Source organism: Prionailurus viverrinus, chromosome F1 (genome assembly GCF_022837055.1).
Source record: "Prionailurus viverrinus isolate Anna chromosome F1, UM_Priviv_1.0, whole genome shotgun sequence".
Taxonomy (NCBI): domain Eukaryota; kingdom Metazoa; phylum Chordata; class Mammalia; order Carnivora; family Felidae; genus Prionailurus; species Prionailurus viverrinus.
In genome coordinates, this window is record NC_062577.1 from 19,530,663 (window position 1) to 19,546,572 (window position 15,910).

At 34.7% G+C, this 15,910-nt stretch overlaps 1 protein-coding gene across 1 annotated transcript; it reads left to right on the top strand.

Moving 5' to 3' along the window:
• The first annotated feature begins 8,353 nt into the window (after positions 1-8,353).
• Positions 8,354-15,247, top strand: PDC (phosducin). The gene is made up of 3 exons (XM_047841340.1): positions 8,354-8,414; positions 13,027-13,178; positions 14,622-15,247. The coding sequence occupies exons 1-3, from the start codon at positions 8,354-8,356 to the stop codon at positions 15,144-15,146; spliced, it is 738 nt and encodes a 245-aa protein (XP_047697296.1). The 3' UTR covers positions 15,147-15,247.
• The last annotated feature ends 663 nt before the right edge of the window (positions 15,248-15,910 follow it).

The window sequence follows — 15,910 nt, forward strand, 5'->3', positions numbered from 1 at the left end:
GCAACATAAATCCTGAGTATTTTAACTATCTCTGCAAAGTCCTCCTCCATTAAATAACCGAAATTCAGAAAAAATATATAAACCACTATGACAAAAATGGAAAATCAAATTTAAATCACCACCTCTCATTTTCCACTTATGCACTTTTCAGAAAATCTTACTATTGTTTCCCAGGCATTTTCATGTACGTTTTATTGGTCTGTATTTCAGGCTAATTAGCCTGTATTACCTGTATTAATCAACCTGAATTAGCCTGTAATTCACCAAATGAATCTCCCCTCAGGTTTCACATTCTTAAATGTCTTAAATGTTTTATGGCAAACAGACCTTACTAGAAGTATATCAAAGTATTAGGATAAAGATAACCAAAGTATTAACATAAATCAAAGTATTAGGATAAACTTTAGTTAATAAAATAGAATAGAAAACAATTCTGAGATAAATGTATAATATATGTGTGACTGTGTACACACACATGTACACACACACACACACACACACACAGATATTCTTGGGTGGGAGAGATAATTAGACATAAGCAGTGCATAAATGCTTTGATTCCAAAACAAAATTTATATTGATTTGACAACATCTATTATTAATTTTAAATATTTTATTTTAGTATTTAAAATTTTTAATTATTTACTAATTATCACTTTTGCTCAACATCTATTAAGTTCCTACAACTAAATATTACACATTTTACATGATACATTGCATATCATTTAATACTCACACAGCCTTTTGAAGTGGCCACTATTATTACTCCAATTTTACAAATAAGAAAACTAAAACACAGAGAGATTTTGTGATTTGTTCAAGGTCACCCAGTCAATAATTGGCAGGGCTATATTTGAACCCAAGTGTTTATGTATTACTATGTTCTACTGTCACTCGAAGTACTGTAATGCATGGTTCTTACCCACAAGAAGCTTAGCTACTCTTCAGAGGAGAAGACATATATAATTAATCAATTGGAGAATTATTCAAGAAATTAACTGACATATTATGAGGCATAAAATTCCCTCTACATTGATACTGGACCTAACATAACATTACTCTTACTAGAAATCTCCAGTTCTCAATAGAGAAAGAAGAAATTATGTCTTATGTGAAATCATTATAGCTATCTTTATGATTTGAGAGGTAATGGAGGTCTCCACAAACCCAGTAATAACTCCTATGATATGACATGGTGCTATTAGACCTATCTGATGTGAAATTCCCAGCACTTTTTTACTAATAAAGGAAAAGCAGAATTGTTTGCTATAGGAGTCCAATATGACATTGGGAAAGATAGTCATGGCAAGGGTTAAAACATCTGACATTAATATATTAGCATTGGTGAGAACATTAGCCTGGCTTAGTTGATCAGATTAGTTCACAGTCACCTTGGAAAACAGGAGAGCACAGACCTAAGGAGATGTATGGTTAGAGGTAGAAAAGGGTAGGATGTGAAGCCCTGTAAGAGTGACACCCTTAATAAAGCACAGATCAAGGCACAAAATCAGGGTTTCTATCAAAAATAAGTCAGTCAGAGAAATACAAATACTTCATGATTCCATTCATGTGGAATTTAAGAAACAAAACAAACTATCATGGATCGGGGGTGGGGGAGAAGAGAGACAAACCAAGAAACAGACTCTTAACTATAGAGAACAAACTGATGGTTACCAGAGGAGAGGAGGGGGGAAGGGGTTAAATAGGTGATGAGGATTAAGGAGGGCAGTTGTGATGAGCACCGGGGTTGTATGCAAGTGTTGAATCACTAAATTGAACACCTGAAGCTGATATTACACTATATGTTAACTAACTGGAATTTAAATAAAAACTAAACAAAAAAGAAGTGAAGGTGAAGCAGAATTTCTATAGATTTTTCTCCACCTAGCAATTAAAAAAATTTTTTTTCGCATTTATTTATTTTTGAGAGAGGGAGAGAGAGAGCACGAGTGGGAGAGGGACAGAGAGAGAGAGGGAGACACCGAATCTGAAGCAAGCTTCAGGCTCTGAGCTGTCAGGGCAGATCCCAGTGCGGGGCTCAAGCTCACGAACTGGGAGATGATGACCTGAGCCGAAGTCGGAAGCTTAACCAACTGAGCCACCCAGGTGCCTCTGTTTGTTTTATTTCTTAAATTCTACATGTGGGTGAAATCATTTTGTATTTGTCTTTCTCTGACTGACTTCTTTCACATAGCATGATACTCTCTAGTTCCATCTATGTTGTTACAAATGGCAAGATTTCATTCTTTGTTATGCCTGAATAGTCTACATTCTATTGTAGTTAGTACAGACACCAATACTTTCCTCAGGGCATCAGTGCAACCCAGAAACTGGCCAAGGAAATAACTGGCATTTATATTATTTGGCATGCAGGGGCTTCCTGCCCTATGTTTTTATAGAGCCTTCTATGTTATCTCAGGAATATGGGTCTAGAAGCAGGGAAAGAACTAGTGAAGAATCCAAAAAAATGGACAAGTTAATCCTAGGTATGCCTCATTGCACTAATTGTAATTCTTAGACGATAGATGGTGAGTCCTGAGAAATCCAGAGGCTGCAAGGCTTCAGAAATTAAGGAAAAGGCAGGCTAGGCAGACTCAGAAATAACAGCCAGCATCTACATAATTTAGATAATTTATCACAAAACAGAATCAGGGGCTATGGACTGAATTGTGCCCCCCACAATTCATGTTGATGACCTAACTCTAACTGTGATGGTATTTTGAGATACTAATTAGTAAGGAAGGAAGTAATGGTTAAATGAGAGCACAAGGTTAGGGCCTTGATCCATAGATTTAGTGTCTTTACAAGAGGGGACACCAGAGAACTCAATCTCTACACCATGCAAGAACACAGAGTAAAGGTGGCTGTTTGCAAGCCAGGAAGGGAAGCTTCACCAGAAAGCCCTGCCAAACCTTGACCTGGGACTCCTGGCCTACAAAACTGTGAGAAAATAAATTTCTGCCCCAGAAGTCTATAGTATTTTGTTAAAATAGCCTGAGCAGACTAAGATACCAGGAAGTTATGTTTATGTGATTTCTGACAAATTGAAAAGAGGCAGACAGTTTGAAAGACTGAAGTGTTAGTTTTCAAATATATGCCACACATTGAGAAGATTTGGGGAGCTACATAATAATAGCACTAAGAAGCAAACAGACTTAATTTTAGAAATTGATCTTAAAGACTGTTGTTTCAATTACATTTAAATATTCAAATACATTCTTTGGAGTATACAGTTAATTCTTAAGTGGTTGATACGAATCCCATGAGTGAAATATCACTTGGCTGGCCAAATCTTCATACAAAGCTAAGTATAATGTTTCCATAACTTTGCATTTTCTAGCTTCAGTTTGATACAGAACTGACAAATTATTGCATATTACACTTGCTTTTATTTACTTATACTATTTATTTATTTATGCTGTTACACTCAGCATAAATCAGTGAGGTTTAATGCAAAACAGAGACATTTATCATTCAAGTAACTACTATCTCAAGGAATTTAGGAACATGGTAGCTTATTGATCGATTATTTTTCATATTCTCATCTTGGTTTTAATGCTTCTATAAAAAATTAGGCTGATTTATTTGGTTAATTCATTCATTCCTTTTAGCATTTTATTGAGGTAATGAAAGAACAGAAAAAAATGAGGATTTTTGAGGTTTGAGAGTCAGACAAATTCGGATTGAACCCTGGCTCTATCTACTGCTACAAGCTCTGTGAGCTTTGGCAAGTCACGGAAACTCCTGAAACCTGAGAGTCCATGTCTGAAAAATGAAGATAATAATTTTTTTGAGAATTAAAAACAGTATCTATAAAGTATCTAGCACATAGTGGTTTCTTTTAAAAATGACTGCTGTAGGGGAGCCTGGGTGGCTCAGTGGGTTGAGTGTCTGACTTCGGCTCAGGTCATGATCTTGCAGTCTGTGAGTTCAAGCCCTGCATTGGGCTCTGTGCTGACAGCTTAGAGCCTGGAGCCTACTTCAGATTCCGTGTCTCCTTCTCTCTCTCTGCCCTCACCCCCCTCCACTCTCTGCCTCTGCCTCTGTCTCTCTCAAAAATAAACATTTAAAAAAATTTTTAAATGGCTGCTGTAACTTATGGAGTATTTATAACATGTGAAACAATTATAAGAAGACAAGAACAAGTAAAAAACTTGTTCCTGTCCTCAAAAAAGCTTACAGTAGTGGAGGAAAAGGAATGTAAAAATAAGTCCTAAAAAAATTGTTGTGGATGCTAGGAGAGAAGTCAATCTAGAGCATAGTGGGGAGATGACTCTAGTTTTTGCAAATCTACCAGCAGACTACAAGAGTTAGTATTGAAGGCAAAGCTCTTCTTCAGAACACTGAGAATGTACAAGTCAATTGTAAACTAGATAGTCTGATTAGATCAGGTCAATATATTTAAAATGATTAACAGATGTCATCATCACAGCATCATGTGAACAAGGATAATGATAATAATGAAATAGTTTAGGGGTAGATTTGGGGTTTTTAAAGAGTTTTTTAAACTAATGTTTAAGAATTTTACTCACTTCCTTTCTATTCTAGATCATCACTATGGGAGGTGTTAGAGTTTTAAGAGCAAAGTGTGAGAAATGTTATTCCCTATCAGCCATTATTTTAAATTACTATTAAAATCCTACACTAAGAGGAAAATAAAACCCAAACCTGGTAAAATTATATTTTAAACTATAAGTCTCATTAACATGTATATATATCTAAAATCAAAAGGGAACAACATTACAGATTTTTATTTTTATAATACATAAGATGGAAAATACAGTAACTGCTGAACCACAGCAAATTTGGGGATGGAAACACTTTTCTGTCTTCTCACCCTATTTTATCACCAATTTGCAATCACACACAGATGAGCTTATTAATACCCAAAGTCTTGTAAACATCCTATTGTTATTTTAAAACCTTTAACCCTTGGGGCGCCTGGGTGGCGCAGTCGGTTAAGCGTCCGACTTCAGCCAGGTCACGATCTCGCGGTCCGTGAGTTCGAGCCCCGCGTCAGGCTCTGGGCTGATGGCTCAGAGCCTGGAGCCTGTTTCTGATTCTGTGTCTCCCTCTCTCTCTGCCCCTCCCCCATTCATGCTCTGTCTCTCTCTGTCCCAAAAATAAATAAACGTTGAAAAAAAAATAAAAAAAAAATAAATAAATAAAACCTTTAACCCAAAGCAGACATGGAATTTTTTAACCACTAAGAATACCACTGCAAACCAAATGCTGATCATATGTTTTAAATGATTGTTGTACTGTATTACAAACATAAAATACATATTTTTATTTTATTTTACAGACTCACATAACACTCACTATGTGTCTGGATCTAAGCACCTTCCAAATACTAATTCAATTAATTTTAGGATACTAATGCTAATTTTGAAAAAGATAAGTTATTTGAGGAAATCAGAAAACCCCAGAGTGAGGTGATGACAGGGAATATTATTAATAGGAGTGTAGATCAAAAACATCAATAAGTTAATTATACTGGACTTGTGTCTCCTCTACAGAATCTTCAAGCAGTGTCAGCAAATATGTTTCAATATGTTTCTTTCAATTTGTATCTGTTGACTGGTTTCCCTAGTCGTAAATAGTAGTAAATTTTATCAATCTTTGTACTCTAACTCAAATGAAGGCATTAGGTAAAGATGGGCTCTGGTTTTTACTAAATAGACAACCTAGCTGACTTAGGTCTTAGTGTTTGTAAGTGTCATATTGGAAGAGTTTTGTTCCTCATGTAATTCAGAGCCTATGGAAATGCCAGCCACATAGTCTATTCTTAAAATATACTAATTGAATCAATGAATCAAGTTTTCCCCAAGTAATGGCATTATCTTTTCAGTAAACAAATTGGCAAAAGTCTTTTTGGAAAATGAAATTTTTTTTTTACTGGATTTCTAACTAGGTTGGCAAGAGGCAAGCCAAGAAGCAAGTTATGCTTCTTTTTCTTCAACATTTGAAATAAAAATTATCTTTAGATAGTCTTAATGTACTTATTGTATTTACCGTGAATCGTAGTTACCCCAAATTAGCTCTATACTTCTGCGGGCGGTGGGGGGAAGTCTGGTTGAGTGTCTTCTTCTCTAGGGACTAAAGAACTATTGAAGTTATCAAAAAGTTTCTATTACTTTGTTGTGAAGTGTTCTTTTGAAGCAAACTAATAAATATTCATTTTTTTTAAATGCAAAAATTATTTTTAAGTAATTGCAATAAGTAATTAAGTAGTTTAGTGTTTATGTAGCTTTAATGTTTATTTATATTTGAGAGAGAGAGAGAGAGAGAGAGAGAGAGAGACAGTGAGCAAGCAGGGAAGGGGCAGAGAGACAGAGACAGAATCTGAAGCAGACTCCAGGCTCTGAGCTGTCAGTACAGAGCCCAACACAGGGCTTAAACTCACAAACTGTGAGATCATGATCTGAGTAGAAGTCGGACACTTAACCAATTGAGCCAACCAGACACCCTTAAGTAGCTTTTTAAATATAATGCTTATTTGTTTGTTTGTTTACTTTAAAGTAAGCTGTACACCCAATGTGGGGCTCGAATTCACCACCCTGAGATTAAGAGTTGTATGCTCTACTGACTGAGCCAGCCAGGTGTCCCTTAAGTAGCATGTTTTAACTAACATTTATTTATTTCCATTTTCCTTTATTCTTTTTAATTACTAAATCCATCGAATTTTAATATTTTGATTACATCTATAGTTACATAAATATTGTGTAATAAATTGGTGTTCCCTTGATAGCTTTTTTTAAGTGACTCAAACCATTTATTTTGCTTATATTCCCCCTTTTACATGAACATGAGAAAGACACATGATTTAAAATCCATATCTACAGTCTCCAAGAGCTCTCGACAGCCTTTGCTTAAAAGGCTTTTCTTGTTCAAATGGATAAAATCAAATTGGCAAAGACCTTTGACATCCAGTGATTCTGAGTAAGGACTACAATGATAGAAACAATAAAATTATGGGGCGCCTGGATGGCTCAGTCGGTTAAGCGTCTGACTTCCGCTTGGGTCATGGTCTCAGGGTCCTGAGTTCAAGCCCCACATCTGGCTCTGTGCTGACAGCTTGGAGCCTGGAGCCTGTTTCGGATTCTGTGTCTCCCTCTTTCTCTCTCCTCCCCAGCTCATGCTCTGTCTCTCTCTTCTCAAAAATAAATAAATGTTAAAATTTCAAAAAAGTCACATCTATACGGACCCCGCAGGGAATGTGTTAGTATGTATAATAGAGTTTTCCAGATGTTGGAAAGATAACTAAGTACATAAGTTGGATTTGATGTGAACAAAGAATAAATAGGTTCTATATAATGACATCAAAGAGTTTCCCATGAATAAAAAAACTTCATGTACTTTTGGTAGATATTGTGACATATTTTATTTAGTCAAAATTCTATAGGCATAGTGACTAATTGTTATCTGCTTGTTGGGTGATTTCACCAAAACTTGCTTGATGGTCTGGAGAGATGTTATGGAATTAGTTTTTGAACAGCACTGTTTCTTAGATCATTATTCGTTAATGCCAGTTCAGAAGTTGGATTTGTCAAACCATATTGACAAAATGACTCTACTTCCGTATGTTAACTTCCATAAGAGTGTAATGACTTAAACAAAACAGCTCTACAATTAAATCTAGGTTCAAATTTTTGCTCTACCACTTACTATGCAATCATGGACAAGTAACTTAAACTCCCTGTCCTTTAGCTTCCTCAGTTGTAAAATGACATTAACAATTATCTCCGCCACATATGGCTATGTGAGAATTAAATGATTTTTGACACATAAAGTAATTGGAACAATGTCTGCACATAGTATTCATAGTAAGTTTATAATTATTATTAATTTTAAAAGTGTTGTTATATAAAATATTGGGATATAATTGTATGATATTTGGTAACAAAATAAAAAACTATGTAATAAATAATGTTCACTAAGTACATAGATTTAAACTGAAGGCTCTTTAAGTAAAAACAAACTATGAATTATGTAAAATATTTAGGTCAAAATATCTTTAATAACATAAACATTACATTGATGTCCTTTTACAAGGCAGACAGAAACATACTGAACACTTTATCACTTAGTGATAACTCTTAGCCTACTGTGGAACTTGGCAGCAGGAGAATAATAGAATCTCATATATATATATATATTTTTTTCAGATTCAAAAAATTAAAATTAAAAACTCTACCTTTGGTCTACTACTGTTTACAATTCCAAAGAAAGTTCATAGTGGGAGAAGTTAGGAAGGAGCTTAATTATACTGTACACAGAAAGGTATATGTATAAATATATAATCATTACTTCTTTGTTCATACTATAGATTATATCAAATCTAATCCCTAAAATGGAAGAAGCCAAAAGCCAAAGTTTGGAGGAAGACTTTGAAGGACAGGCTACCCATACAGGTAAGCAAACCTAGAAGAAAATAATAATTATTAAATTAAAGCTAAATCTGGATATCTCTAATGTTCTTATTGCCACTATTCAGTATGAAATTTAAGTTATATATTTGAATGGTTTCATGGAATCATCTAAAAATACTTGAGTGGAAAAATGAATGTGAAGTCAAATACTCTTAAGCAGTTTTATTTAGATGTCAAAGAATGAGAAAAACATTTATTATTGAGAATTTCTTACTGCCCAACTATTATAAGACCTTTCTATGTACAGTATAATTAAGCTCCTTCCTCTCTAATTTCTCCCACTATGAACTTTCTTTGCAATTGTAAACAATAGTAGACCAAAAGGTAGAGTTTTTAATTTTAATTTTTTGAATCTGAAAATATAAAGAAATGATAAAACATTCTTAAATTAAATGCATTTCAGTATTCCTCCAGAAAACATTAAGACTTCAATTCATTTCACCCAGAGCCTGTTTTCCTAATCTGTTAAATTGTACACGACTGTGTATATGCCTCTACTAAGAGTTTAAAAGTCAAATAGCATGGTTCAAGTTTAAAAGTTCGGTTTGTAGGGGCATCTGGGTGGTTCAGTCAGTTAAGTATCCAACTCTTGATTTCTGGTCAGGTCATGATCTCATGGTCATGCCCTGTGTCGGGTTCTGCGTTGAGTGTGTGGCCTGTTTAGGATTTTCTCTCTCCCTCTCAGAAAAAAAAAGTTGTTTGTACCTCTTAAGCCTCTTCACTTATTTTGTAAACCCTAAAGTAATATAATATTATTGTCAACTACACTTCAGTTAAATATAATATTAAATTATATTATAAATTACATTAATATATGTACATATATTATATAAATATATATAACAAATTATAAATTATATTAAATATAATATAAATATACTGTCAACTATACTTCAATTAAAAAAATAAATAACAGGGGCGCCCGGGTGGCGCAGTCGGTTAAGCGTCCGACTTCAGCCAGGTCACGATCTCTCCGTCCGTGAGTTCGAGCGCCGCATCAGGCTCTGGGCTGATGGCTCAGAGCCTGGAGCCTGTTTCTGATTCTGTGTCTCCCTCTCTCTCTGCCCCTCCCCCGTTCATGCTCTGTCTCTCTCTGTCCCCAAAATAAATAAACGTTGAAAAAAAATTTTTTTTTAAATAAAAGAAAAATAAAATAAAATAAATAACATCTTAAAAATATGTAAAAATAACAGTTTAGGGTTTTTTAAAAACTCTATTGAATCTTATTAAATTAATACTTTCCTCTGTCTTTTAATAATATGAAATGGAGCCTTTAAATTTAGAAAGAAGGTTGAATGAATTCACATGAGTACTTTATTTTTTTTTAATTTTTTTTTTAACGTTTTATTTTTGAGACAGAGAAAGACAAAGCATGAATGAGGGAGGGTCAGAGAGAGGGAGACACAGAATCCGAAACAGGCTCCAGGCTCTGAGCTGTCAGCACAGAGCCCGATGTGGGGCTGGAACTCACGGACCGAGAGATCATGACCTGAGCCCAAGTCGGCTGCTTAACCGACTGAGCCACCCAGGCGCCCCCACATGAGTACTTTAAAAAAATTTTTATTTATTTTGAGAGAGAGAGAGAGAGAGAGAGACAGCACACAAGTGGGGAGGGGCAGAGAAAAGGAGAGACAGAATCCCAAGCGGGCTCCACACCATCAGCGCCTGATGCAGCGCTCCAACTTACTAACAGTGAGATCATGATCTGAGCCAAAATCAAGAGTCGGATGTTTAACCGACTTACCCACCCAGGAGCCCCAAATTCACATGAGTACTTAACAAAATGCATGGGAATTCATTTTATAATGACACTGTGAAGAATACCTGTCTAATTATGGCACAGAACCAAGAAACCATAAAAGAAGATTGATAAATTCAGCTATAAAAATGAGAAGGGAGAGAGGGAGAGAGGAAAGAATGAAGGAAGGAAGGAAGGAAGGAAGGAAAGAAAGAAGGGAGGGAGGAAGGAAAGAAGGCACCAATGAACAAACAGGGAGGGAGGAGAGGAAGGGAGAAAGGGAAGAAAGAATGTCTGCTGTCTGATAAGTCATTAGTAGCAAATTCCAAAAAGCATTTAACAAATTGGGGGAAACCAGCTGTAATTCAATTGACAAACAGTTAATTTCCTAATATATACTGAAAGCTCTTACAAATCAGTAAGAAAAAAAGCAACAACCAAATGGAGAAATGAGCAAAAGATAGGTCAATTAAAACAACAACAACAACAACAACAACAACAGCACTGGGGCACCTGGGTGGCTCAGTTGGTTAAACACCTGTCTCTTGGTTTCCGCTCAGGTCATGATCTCACAGTTTGTGAGTTCAAGCCCCACATGGGGTTTGTGCTAACAGCATAGAGCCTGCTTGGGATTCTATGTCCTTGTCCCTTGCCCCTCCCCTGCTTGCTCTCTACCTCTCTTTATCAAAACTTAAAAAGTAAACATTTTAAAAATAGCACTTATGGGGCACCTGGGTGGTGCAGTTTATTAAGCTCTTGGTTTCCGCTCAGGTCATGATCTCATGGTTCGTGGGTTTGAGCCTGCATCAGGCTCGTCAGAATCTGCTTCAGATTCTGTGTCTCCTTCTCTCTCTGTCCCTTCCCTGATCAGACTCTGTCTCTCTCTGTCTGTCAAAAATAAATAAATGTTTAAAAAAATTTTAAATAGCACTTATGAAATTAGTACTGTTGTGAGATACATTTTTTTCATACAGTTTGTAAAAGTAAAAAGTTTAATAACACACTTTGGAAAGAGGCATACTCATATTACTGGTAGGAGTGTAAATTGGCACAACTTCCTTAAAAGTAGTATAGCAGTATCAAAATTAGAAATGTATATACTTTTAGGGGCGCCTGGGTGGCTCAGTTGGTTGAGCAGCTGGCTTCAGCTCAGGTTATGATCTCACAGTTTGTGAGTTCGAGCCCCACATCGGGCTCTGTGCTGACAGCTTAGAGCCTGGAGCCTGCTTCCAATTCTGTGTCTCCCTCTCTCTCTGCTCCTCCCCCGCTCATGCTCTGTCTCTCTGTCTCCTTCAAAAATAAATAAAAACATTTAAAAACATTAAAAAAAAAAGAAATGTATATGCCTTTTGACCAAGCAATTTTACTACAATAACCTATAGACAGAATTGCATGGATAGAAAAAAAAAATGTATGTGCAAGGTTCTTCATTCAGAATCATATATCATAGAAAAAATGTGGAAGCACCAATATACATCAATAAGAAACTACTTAAGCAATTTAACATCTACACAATGGAATGCCACGCCCCCATTTTTTTAAAAAAGAGAAGATCCTCTTTATGTATATATACATGAAAAAATTTCTGAGATATATTATGAATTTAAAAAAGCAAGGTGAGAAAAAGTATGTATAATATACTACCACCTGTAAAAATAACGAGAGAAAAAGATGCCCTTTTCTGCACATATAAACACATGCTATACACATGCATATTTTGCATAGACAGAAAACATATCTAGAAGATGAAGACTATACAAGTAAACAGAACACAGTGATTGACTGAATATAATTTTTAATATAAGTAACTTTATATTAAAAGTACATATTGTATATTATGTATATGTATATTTATTTTATTATTTTTTTGAGAGAGAGAGAGAAAGGGGGAGAGCGAGAGAGAGAGAGAGAGAGAGAGAGAGAGAGAGAGAGAGAGAAAGCAGGGGAGGCGCAGAGGGGGAGGTAGAGAGAGACCTGAACTGAAATCAAGAGACAGACACTCAACTGACTGAGCCACCCAGACATCCCAATATATTATATAAATTTAAAAAGTATTAGAAATATGGGGGAGAGAGCGAGTATATCCACATATATAATACAATATTAAAAGTATAGATAGGGCTAATCTTTAGTGAAGGATATTTAAAACTCCATATTTTCAAGAATTTAGATCTTCCAAACACTGTTATTATTTATCACGGCTACTAAACATCTGAATTCCAGTTGGATCATCCTTGATTTTATTAACTTTTCCTAAATCTTCAAATCCCGGCTTTTCTACATTTGTGAAAGGTTCTTAAAATCTTAAAAGGAACTGGATGATTATGTAATAATTTTCTTAAAGCAATTTTGGTTATGTTAATTGAGATCAGGTCTACTCTCACTGGTTGTCTTGTATGTGCTATTATTATTGTTGTTTTCTGGATCTTTATATCATTTCAATTTATTTCCCTAATAATCCTAGTATCCTTTGTTAATAGTGGGTGCCAATTTTAGTTTATTGCTGAAGCTTCCTTCTTATTAATAAACGTGCCATTTTTCTAGTTTCTCTCTACATTCTAATTTCTAACAAATTTACCCTCAAATTTTGCCAGTAGTTCAAAGTGTATAATTTGTATTCTCATTGATGTAGATGTTTCAGAAAAATTCTTAGCCATAACCCACTTAACAGATTAATTTGGGAAAACATTTTTATGAGCAGGGCAGTCAAAAATTTCTAGCCAAAACAAGATGTTCATTTCCGATGCAGAAGATGACAAGTCTATTCCCATGGCAATATTTAATACAAATTTAAGTTGTATAAATAGTCGTTTTGAAAATAAAAAGGAAAACAATTTGTTTTTCATTTTATTACAGGACCCAAAGGAGTAATAAATGATTGGAGAAAGTTTAAATTAGAGAGTGAAGACAGTGATTCAGTTCCACCAAGCAAGAAGGAGATTCTCAGACAAATGTCTTCTCCTCAGAGTAGAGATAACAAAGACTCAAAAGAAAGATTCAGCAGAAAGGTAAGGAGAAATCAATAATAAATAACTTACAATGTTTTTAGTCAAAATTACTTGAAAGAATCACTTTAGAGATATTATAAAATAGATATATTTCAAAAATATATATTATAGTATTTATATTGGCAAAAAAACAGGAAATGAAGTGAATGCCTGTGAAGATATTCCATATTAAAAAATGTATAGCAGCTATTAAAAGAATTAGTTACAAATACATGAGCTGACTTACAGGCAGTTCTATAATATGAGAAAGCAAGATACAGAGTATGGTAAATTATACAATCCCATTCTCTAGAGCAATGGGGAAAAAAACCACATCACTGCATATATTTTTATGCTTATATGATTATATGAACATGTGTGTAAAAAAGTAGGGAAAGACACTCACCAACTTGACAATATTGGTTAGTTGGAAGGATGGGATTGGTTGAGAGATCTCAACTTCCTTTTTCCAAGTAGGAGAAAGAAGATAAGCAGAATAAACCACTTTTTTTTTTAAGGTATCATGATTTTTTTAAAGCAGCATTAACAAAAAAATCACAGTAATTTACTTGTCATATAATGTGTATTTCCATGTGATATGTTAAAAGATGATCTCTAAAATGTTAATGGAGATAAACTCAGAATATTAGAATGAGGAAATTTCACTATTTCTTCCTTCATTCCTTTAGCTTTTAGGCCATTTTTGAATCCTTATAATTAGTATGCATTATCTATATAACAATAACAATAATAATCATATTAATTAAAAACCGATAAAATGATTTCCATTGTGGAATATATCACCTTATGGATTATTATCTCTAAACCAGTGTATACCATTCATTATATATTAATTCTCAACAGACTGCATCAGAAACATAAAGGCATTTTTGAGTGACACATTCAGATTGTGTGTCTATACCTTTTTATTTTTTATGAAAGCCACTCCAGGGTAGAACTTGCTGGGATTTTTTTACCCAAAGTGATGGGTAGTTCAGCGGCACATTTCTTACTGGTGATCATCTCGTGGCTCCACAGCAATATTTAGGCATGCTCTAATCATGAAATAGTTATGAGCTCCTATTATATTCCAGACACTACAGCAGATAGTGAAGAGTGATGAATGAGAAAAAATTCCTGCCCCATGGGACCTATCAGTTATAAAAACTATTAAATAAATAAATAAACAACACAATCTCAGGTAGTGTTTATTGCTATGAAGAAAAATAAACCAATATAATGAATAGAGAGCATAAGGTGGGCATTCTGTTAGGTGGTGTAGTCAAAGAAGGTGACATTTGAACAAAGACTAAAAGTGGTCAAGGAGAAGGCCTTCACACCACGAGTGAGGTAGGATGAGGGGGAGAAAATAGCACATGCAAACTTTGAGTCTATATGCTTTTGTGTCTAAAGCATATAAATTCTGACTGAATGATCTCTGTCATTTCTTGTGTTTATTCCTAGATGAGCATTCAAGAATATGAACTAATCCACCGGGACAAAGAAGATGAAAATTGCCTTCGTAAATACCGGAGACAGTGTATGCAGGATATGCACCAGAAGCTGAGTTTTGGGCCTAGATACGGGTTTGTGTATGAGCTGGAAACTGGAGAGCAATTCCTGGAAACTATCGAAAAGGAGCAGAAAATCACCACAATTGTTGTTCACATTTATGAAGATGGCATTAAGGGCTGTGATGCTCTAAACAGTAGCTTTACATGCCTTGCAGTTGAATACCCTATGGTCAAGTTTTGTAAAATAAAAGCTTCTAATACAGGTGCTAGGGACCGCTTTTCCTCAGATGTACTCCCCACACTGCTTGTCTACAAAGGTGGGGAACTCATAAGCAATTTTATTAGTGTTTCTGAACAGTTTGCAGAAGAATTTTTTGCTGGGGATGTGGAGTCTTTCCTAAATGAATATGGGTTACTACCTGAAAGAGAGACACATGCCCTAGATCAGACCAACATGGAGGAAGATATTGAATAAAGAGTCACTATGTCAACATCTCATATTTCTCCTTTACAAGTTGAGCATTGATTTTCATAGTATCTATATTCCTTTAGAGAACACCAAGTATGGCCATGGCTATTTTAATTTGTGGGAAAAAAAACATGTACACTAAAAGTATTTACTTAGCATTTCTTAGTTACTTAAATGCATAGAAGTCTTGACTATAAAACATTGTAGTGTTCAGCCACATGTTTGTAGACAAAGAGAATATGAATAATGTGACAGTTTTCAAAATCCCTTTCGAATTATGTGTTGGCTTTTTTACTCCTTGTTTTTTCCTCAGTGTTATTATTTGGGTTTTCAAATTTATAATTTTTCTAGTGTGATAAGAATAAAGTCTCACAAGGAAATAAGTTTTCTTTTTGAAGTCTTTTCTTTCTTGAATATTACATTATCAAGGTCCTAAAAACATTATATAACCCAAAATACAAAAAAAAAATCATTAAGATACACACACACACACACACACACACACACACACACACACATATAAACTTAGAAACACTGTGCCACATTAAAGTTGCAAAAAAAAGTAGTATTTCTTTTAAATACAATTTCAGAAGCTAACCTTATTTAGGAAAAAAGGCAGAGTAGTAGCAAAGTCTTTTTATTCTACAGACACAAAATTATCTAGTAGTGATAATAATTACAACTATACAGATATCATTTTTTAATTTTTATTTTTATGGGCCAGCATTTTATACATATAATATCTAATCCTTTTTTAATTTTTTAATGTT